Source organism: Arabidopsis lyrata (genome assembly GCF_000004255.2).
Source record: "Arabidopsis lyrata subsp. lyrata unplaced genomic scaffold ARALYscaffold_1, whole genome shotgun sequence".
Taxonomy (NCBI): domain Eukaryota; kingdom Viridiplantae; phylum Streptophyta; class Magnoliopsida; order Brassicales; family Brassicaceae; genus Arabidopsis; species Arabidopsis lyrata.
The window spans coordinates 25908701-25916699 of NW_003302555.1; the positions used below are offsets into that span (position 1 = coordinate 25908701).

The 7999-nt window shown below is 34.6% G+C and overlaps 3 protein-coding genes across 3 annotated transcripts; 1 reads left to right on the plus strand and 2 right to left on the minus strand.

The window, feature by feature from the left end:
- Nucleotides 1-59: 59 nt before the first annotated feature.
- LOC9330280 lies at nucleotides 60-950 on the minus strand. Its single transcript, XM_021011099.1, has one exon. It carries the CDS (start codon nucleotides 545-547, stop codon nucleotides 227-229), a length of 321 nt encoding a protein of 106 aa, XP_020866758.1. The 5' UTR covers nucleotides 548-950; the 3' UTR covers nucleotides 60-226.
- Nucleotides 951-2300: 1350 nt separating this feature from the next.
- On the minus strand, nucleotides 2301-5049 carry LOC9330281 (sodium/proton antiporter 2). Its single transcript, XM_002894174.2, has 8 exons — nucleotides 4797-5049; nucleotides 4480-4653; nucleotides 4244-4350; nucleotides 3875-3995; nucleotides 3726-3787; nucleotides 3317-3625; nucleotides 2749-3043; nucleotides 2301-2645 (listed from the first exon to the last, which is right to left on the minus strand). Exons 1-8 carry the CDS (start codon nucleotides 4932-4934, stop codon nucleotides 2562-2564), a joined length of 1290 nt encoding a protein of 429 aa, XP_002894220.2. The 5' UTR covers nucleotides 4935-5049; the 3' UTR covers nucleotides 2301-2561.
- A 568-nt stretch (nucleotides 5050-5617) lies between these two features.
- On the plus strand, nucleotides 5618-7903 carry LOC9330282 (methylthioribose kinase). Its single transcript, XM_021011058.1, has 6 exons — nucleotides 5618-5928; nucleotides 6256-6565; nucleotides 6651-6825; nucleotides 6907-7108; nucleotides 7222-7436; nucleotides 7521-7903. The coding sequence occupies exons 1-6, from the start codon at nucleotides 5740-5742 to the stop codon at nucleotides 7687-7689; spliced, it is 1260 nt and encodes a 419-aa protein (XP_020866717.1). The 5' UTR covers nucleotides 5618-5739; the 3' UTR covers nucleotides 7690-7903.
- The last annotated feature ends 96 nt before the right edge of the window (nucleotides 7904-7999 follow it).

Consider the following 7999-nt stretch of genomic DNA (forward strand, 5'->3'; position numbering starts at 1 on the left):
CCTTTGTATTTGACATAATAATAAAATAATAAAATAAAAAGTCTCCCTTTGTATCTTAAAAGTAAGACTTTGATTAACTGATTATTATGTAGAGACATGTGTGATTGTGAAGTAAAGGAGATAAACATAAACAATGGAAAAAAAGATTACATCTTAGAGGCTATTAAACATGATAAAGTTGTTACATCTGCATTATCTATAATTTTAATTCACGAGGTTTGTTACTTTAGTGTCCAACACCAGGACTAGGACCAGAATCTTTGGCTCGTCCAAACATATTGTAGCCCTTGGCTCGATGCCCAATCCCTGGGCTTGGCCCGGACTGTTTCACTGTGGCTAACCACGACAAATCTTGTACAGAAGACTCGACTGGTTTAAACGAAGACATTACGCTTCCATTAAACACAGATGAATCTCTCAATTGTGTCATCGATCTCGAACCATCCTTGACCGGTCGTCCTTCAATGGCTAGTAACACCGATCCCACCATTATCAGAATAACGAGAAACGCTACGTAGAACTTGGTAAGGTTCTTAGCCATCACCATGATGTGTTGTACGTAAAACGAAAATATTAATATTTATATGTAGTTAATATGATGATCATGGTAAAGTTTGGCATAGGGTTTGAGAGTATTTATAGTGTATGAGAATGATGAGTGTGGCGTGGGGATAAAAAAATATCAATAGTGCATGTATAACTTTTTTTCTTTATTTTTTGGAACTATTGATTTGCCGCCACCTCCTCAAATTTCAAGAATGAGAGATCATATTCACGTAAATTGAGTTTGGCTCACGTAAACTTAAGTATTGAGTTTGGCTCCAAGAGAGAATTGACATTATATCTTTACGTTGATAGTTATACAATCAAACTATATATATATTGGATTTTAACGAAATTGTGGGAAAAAGGTGGACTGACGTGACCATAAGACCATTTCCAACAGTGAGATACTCTTTGAATTTTTCAAACAAAAAAAAAATTAATATTTTAACAAATTTCAGTTATATAATTATTTTTTACTTATAAACATCTCTTTCTTACTTTTCAGATTTTTTTTATTTTTATAATAGAGAATTTCTCATTGAGAAATTATTGATGGAGATGCTCTAATAGAATATTACTCATTGCTTGAGATTAAAATATTTGGGCAATATATATAGGATGTGGCAACAGTTAACTCTTGAGCTAGCTTTTGGGTTAAGTTAGACCACATTCCTAATATGGTATCAGAGCCCAAGGTTGGCCTAACAAGCAAATTTCTCACAAAAAATGGTTTCTCACATATGTGGGCCAAACAAGTGGCATGTCTTGTTGTATTTCCGAGATGTTGGGCTTGGACTGTTCCCCGTTGGACCGTTTCTCACCCACATCTCGAGGACGCCTATTAAAATGTCCCACATTGCTTGAGATTAAGATCTTTGGGCAATATATATAGGATGTGGCAACCCTTAACTCTTGAGCTAACTTTTGGGTTAAGTTAGGTCACATTCCTAATAGACCCAACTATTTAAAAAAAAATCCTTGATTCAAATAATTAAAATTCGTAAATAAGTTTGTACATTTTATTGAAATGTGATTGGCAATATAATCTGCAAAATCACATAATTATTTTGCCATATGCAAATCCGGGATTAAGGGCTTTGACTATTGTCCTAGCCATCAAATATTTTATACTATTCACTCTGATATTCCATTCATAGTATCATTGTCGCGTGACTTGGGAGCATTGAGACTTTGCGCTCGAAACCTCACACTTGTAACTACTTTAACTAAAGTTTTGTAATTTGTGGAAAGAGTGAGATTTTCTAACAAAAGGAATTAAATTTATGGTTTCTTGACTTTAAACAGTATATGTAGCTTTACATGAGATTTGTACATGAACCTACCTTACTTGAGGTTCACTGCTTTTTTAGGTAAGATTCCATTACTTTCAAACTAAAGAATCGCTTTCATAATCTACCTTATTTGAGGTACATGAACCTACCTTACTTGAGGTTCGCAGCATTTTTAGATTGCACCAAATATCATAATTAATAATACAAAAGAGTTCCAAAATACAAAACTGACCTTAAACAATAATTTAAGTGAATTGTGTTGTAGAGTGAATCTGATCAAAAATTTGAAGTTTAGAAAATTTTCTTCCAAAATGGAGAATTGACAAAAAAAAATCAAGTATCAAGGTTGCTGGATCACTTTGAAGTTCTCAGTAGATATGGAAACGATATCGTCCCCTCCGATTCTTTCTAAGAAAATCGACATCACAAATTTTTATGAATTCAAAGTAAAACAAGAATCAATATAATTTGAACATATCAAGATTTCTTATTTTTAGTTTTTACTCAAATTTACTTTCAAAGTTAAACACTAACACAAAACGAATATTCATTTGGATGAACGAAAAAAGAAATAAACGAAGAAAATAACAGATGCAGTAATTACTTTTTACAATGAACTCTACACAGTTCATACATAATTACTACTTTAGTACACCTCTTGATGTTTGTGCATGTAGCCTATGAATAAGTGAGCAAAGGGATATAAAGTATAAACTATGGTTGTTATAAGTTAAACAGGGAGAGATAGTGAACCACCAGGTAAGTCACGATACCCGCAGTAAAACCAGCAAAAGCAAAACCACTCACCTGCATGGAAAAGATAAGAGAAAATAAAAAAGAACTCTTGTTATCGATTTGTTGATCTTGTTTGTTATGTTGAACTGAGCCAAAGAGGTAATCTCAGTCTCACCTTACGAAAATACCAAAAGAAATTGACTTTCTCCATACTCATGAAGGCTACTCCAGCAGCAGATCCAGTAATAAGCATGGAACCGCCTGTTCCAGCGCAAAAGGAAATGAGTTGCCAAAACTCAGAATCTTGAGGGAATCTTGAGAGATCATACATCCCCATAGTTGCTGCAACCAATGGGACATTATCTATGATGGCTGACACCACACCAATAATACTTGCTATCAGTTCAACATTGGCTATATGAGCATCAAGATAGTTCGCAATCACTTTGAGAATCCCAGCCGCATCAAGACTGAAAAATATGCAACAACAATATCAAGATCTTGCGCATAACAAATGTTACATGTTATCGAAACCAATTCATGGTAGTCTAGTGGTTATAATGAACATCTTGGGGGTTGTGGGACCATGGTTCAAGTCTTCCCATTGCGATTACAATTATGATTGGCCAATGTGAATCCCTTAAATGGCAAGATTACGACGAAAAATGAAATGGCAAGATTATGCAATTTCAAGTTATCAAAGAAAAAGAAAAGTTAGTAGGTTTGGCCCAAAGTTTGATTACCTGCTCATAGCTAACAAAATCCCAAGGAAAAACAAAGCTCCTTGTGAATCAATCCGAGACAAAGCATGTGGAAGTTTTAGGTTTTGTCTCTCTAAGTCACCATAATGGATGACATCTGTCAAAATCCAAATGACTCCAAGACCCAACAAGATACCCATGTAAGGAGGCAATCCGGTTAATGACTTAAATAGTGGGACAAAAAGCAAAGCTCCAAAACCAACTCCAAATACAAGCTTTCCTCTTGGAGCAGTATGATCATAAGCTAATAATGGTGTAGGAGGAGTATTTAGTCCCATTCCATTTACCTCACTGAGAAAGACGAAAAAGAAATGGAAGTCACATCAGCTTCTACAATGGAAACATTAGAAGAAAAAGTTTAAACCTTCAAGGATTCAAGAGAGTTTATAACCTGGTCAATGACATGAGAGCCAGTGGAACAACAAGAGAAATCGCTGAAGGTAAAAAAAGGTTCTAATAAAGAAGAAAGTAAAATCTCCATCATTTGCATATTCAAGCTCTTTAGTTAACTAATTTGAATTGAAACTTGAGAAGAAGAACCTTTATAGTCGAAAATGTTGATATATGGCCATTTATCCATAGCATAGTTGTAGTAATATCACCAATAGGAGTCCAAGCTCCTCCTGCATTTGCTGCTATAACCACAACTGCTCCTAAAAGCCTTGCCATAAATTTTAATGAACATACATACTAACGTTAATACTACATCACATTGTTCCATATAAAAGGAGAAAAAAAATTAGGGACGATATTATTCTACAAAAAATATAGAATCTCTCTAAATTGAATGTCACTATTTGGTGTTTCTTTGAGATTCACTATAGAGACCAATATATTTCCTCATTGAGAGCAGCTTAAAGCCTTAACTAAAAACACAAACAAAAAGGTCCAAATATTAAATTTCCGTACTTGCGGTATTCTGATGGAGGAACTAGTCTTCTCAGTAGCGAAACCATAACAACAGTAGTTGTTAGATTGTCAAGAACCGAGCTGAGGAAAAAGGTCGCAAAACCAATCTGAAAAGAGAGCCATAAATCTAAAGCAAAGATAATGCGAGAGAAAGAGCAAAGAAGAAAACTTAAATCCTCAAAGAAAAAGCTTGAAAGCAAAAAAAACCTTTAAAAGCAGAAGTGGAATAACAATACCATCCATAAAAGTATCTTCGGTTTCCTAGATGTTATACAATCTGTAACCAGCTTGAATCCTTGATGAACATCAATTATCTCCACAATAGTCATCGCGCCAAGCATATAGAACACTATTTGACTAACTTCACTTGTTGCGTGTTGAAGCTCTAAAGTAACAATTTCTAGAGATGTCTGTAAACAAGAGATTACACAACATTACTAATCACATATATAACTTTAGAGCTATTTTGGTATAAGCTATCCTTCGTCAATTCACTAACAATAGAGGTGAAACCAAATGTAAAATAAATATCTTTTTTACAATGAATTTATACCTCGATGCTTCGCACAACCCACAAACTGACGGCCATCAAAAGTGCTATTCCGCATTTACTAAAAGATAAACACTCCTCGAAGATGATGAACACATATCCTATTCCAAACAACAATGCCATAACAATATTTTGTAACATGATGTTGTATTCAATTAGCTACAATATATTTTTCGTTATGTTGTATGTTTCTCTATATAAAGCCAAGGTTATGGAGAGATAGTCTGATAGATTAGATTTCTTCAACAAAAAATTTGACATGTCAGTTGTTTACTAATTTTTTTTAGCTTTTAATAAATAAGTTTATTTAACTAAAGCAAGAACAAATATCCAAAAATATAGATGTAAACCAAATTTTATATATTAATTAAAGTATATGTAAAAAAGAAACAATAAATTTGTTCTCATCATATTTTTATTTTTTAAAGCTAAAATTAAATCTTTTCTTTTTTGGTCAACACTAAAATGAAATCTTTTCAAATATCCAATTAAATGAAGTAAATTTTTGTCTATTCAATTAAAAATTTAGTATTGAAATACCTTTTTCTCTTGATTATGTATTTGTTCTGAAAATTTGAATATGGCATATTGGCATATGGGTTTCATTAACAAACTCAAATAATGCAAGTTGTCTAAAAGAAAAAAGAAATTTTTTTTTTTTTTGTCATTCGAAATTAATTCTAACTCTAAAGAGCTTAAGTTCTTAACCAGAAAACCTGAACAAAACTGAACCAATATTAGGTGTGTTTGTTTGAATTAATTTGGTTTGCAAAACACTGACGAGATTATTGTCGAATAATAGAAAGGCGTGAGTGTTGCCGTTTCATTGGCCACTGACATGAAACAAAACCAAAAGAAGAATCTTTTGCAAAAATCGAACCTTTAAAACTCAGATTTATCTCTCCAGTCTCCACACTGCTTGAAACTGAAGCAGAGAAGCAAAAAGATGTCTTTTGAGGAGTTTACGCCGTTAAACGAGAAGTCTCTTGTAGACTACATAAAGGCAACGCCTGCTCTCTCTTCCAAGATCGGAGCCGACAAGTCCGATGATTTGGTTATCAAAGAAGTTGGAGATGGCAATCTCAATTTCGTTTTCATCGTTGTCGGATCCTCTGGTTCTCTTGTCATCAAACAGGTTCGCTTCTCTATTTCATCATCTAAGCATATAACAGATTCGTATCTCTTTGTTTTAGTTGGAAAGTACCTATGGATTAGGAATTAGGGTTTATGTGATGTGTGTTTTAGATTCAATCTATCTGTCTCTGTTGTCTGCAAATTAGTTATCTTTGACCTTGTTTTGAAGAGATTGTGACTCGAAATGATTCAATTTGTCTTCACAATTCAAGGGTTGTGCTTTACTCTGCTAGTGCTCTGATCTTGGGGATAAAAGGAACAAACTTTGATGTCTCTGACTTCATGTAAACTAGAAAAGCTTTGATTTTTCAACCGTTTAAATGTACAGGCACTTCCATATATTCGCTGTATCGGTGAATCTTGGCCAATGGCGAAAGAAAGAGCTTATTTTGAAGCTACAACTTTGAGAAAGCATGGAAATTTATCACCTGATCATGTTCCTCAAGTCTACCATTTTGACAGAACAATGGCGTTGATCGGAATGAGATACCTCGAGCCTCCTCATATCATTCTCCGTAAAGGACTCATTGCTGGGATTGAGTATCCTTTCCTTGCAGACCACATGTCTGATTACATGGCGAAGACTCTCTTCTTCACTTCGCTCCTCTATCACGATACCACAGAGCACAGAAGAGCAGGTTCTTTAACTCTTCACTTATCAATTTTAATTACTAGTCAACGTTATGATGTGTCTTGTAGTGAGTGTCTTTTGTGTTTGTGTAGTAACTGAATTTTGTGGTAATGTGGAGTTATGCCGATTAACGGAGCAAGTTGTGTTTTCGGACCCATATAGAGTTTCTACATTTAATCGCTGGACTTCACCTTATCTTGATGATGATGCTAAGGCTGTGCGCGAAGACAGTGCCTTGAAGCTCGAAATCGCAGAGCTAAAATCGATGTATGTCTTTGCCCATTTCCCGGTCAATCCCGCTAGGATTTGCTAATATCTCTGAACCACCATTGTGTATTATGTTTTTAGGTTCTGTGAAAGAGCTCAGGCTCTAATACATGGTGATCTTCACACTGGTTCTGTCATGGTTACTCAAGATTCGACACAAGTTATAGATCCAGAGTTTTCGTTTATTGGACCGATGGGTTTCGATATTGGAGCTTATCTTGGTAACTTGATACTAGCTTTCTTTGCACAAGATGGACACGCCGCTCAGGGAAATGATCGAAAAGTAAGCATTAAGCAACATATTCAGAAATTCTGATTTGCAGTTTTTTTCTATCTTTTCATCGTCTACTCGGTTGCAAGTATAAAGAATTAAATCAACCTAACACTACAATTCAGGAATACAAGCAGTGGATCTTGAGAAGCATTGAACAAACTTGGGATTTGTTTAACAAAAGGTTCATTGCGCTATGGGATCAAAACAAAGATGGACCCGGCGAAGCATACCTTGCAGATATCTATAACAACCCCGGGGTTTTGCAGCTTGTTCAAGAAAACTACATGAGGAATTTGTTGCTTGACTCACTCGGATTCGGCGCTGCAAAGATGATTAGGTGAAAGAATGTTAGATCACGAAATTTCTGTGTCGATCATATAAACTTGGAAATGTTGTTGACAGTGTTGGTTTGATATGACAGGAGAATTGTGGGAGTGGCACATGTTGAGGACTTTGAATCAATCGAAGAAGATAAGCGAAGAGCGGTTTGCGAGAGAAGTGCGCTCGAGTTTGCGAAGATGCTTCTCAAGGAAAGGAGAAAGTTTACTTGTATCGGTGAAGTTGTTTCAGCAATTCAAAATCAAAGCTAAGACATTTTATAATGAAATGTTCTTCTGCTAAAGTTCTTGAAAGTCTTGTTTTGGATCTTGGAGTTAATTGCCAAGAAAAATATCACAATGCAATAATAAAAATGGAGTGTTGACAAAAAATAAAAGAAACACAAATTTTTATCCTTTCTTTACTTGTGTGTAATAATATTGAATTTTATATCACATGGATATGTAATTTGGTGGTTTGTGCCTTTGTGGTGGTGATGATAGTATTCAAATGCATTTTTTGTTATAAAAATAAGAATGAAACTTAAGAAAGATTTTTGCTTTTGAAGGTTATCTACTTTCA

Coding starts and splice junctions, on each gene's coding strand:
- LOC9330280 (XM_021011099.1), bottom strand. CDS start 547: ATGGTGATGGCTAAGAACCTTACCAAGTTCTACGTAGCGTTTCTCGTT.
- LOC9330281 (XM_002894174.2), bottom strand. CDS start 4,934: ATGTTACAAAATATTGTTATGGCATTGTTGTTTGGAATAGGATATGTG. Junction 4,351..4,479: donor CGAAGATACTTTTATGGATG/GTATTGTTATTC, acceptor CTCTCTTTTCAG/ATTGGTTTTGCGACCTTTTT. Junction 3,996..4,243: donor CCTCCATCAGAATACCGCAA/GTACGGAAATTT, acceptor ATTTATGGCAAG/GCTTTTAGGAGCAGTTGTGG.
- LOC9330282 (XM_021011058.1), top strand. CDS start 5,740: ATGTCTTTTGAGGAGTTTACGCCGTTAAACGAGAAGTCTCTTGTAGAC. Junction 5,929..6,255: donor GTTCTCTTGTCATCAAACAG/GTTCGCTTCTCT, acceptor TTAAATGTACAG/GCACTTCCATATATTCGCTG. Junction 6,566..6,650: donor CACAGAGCACAGAAGAGCAG/GTTCTTTAACTC, acceptor GTGTTTGTGTAG/TAACTGAATTTTGTGGTAAT.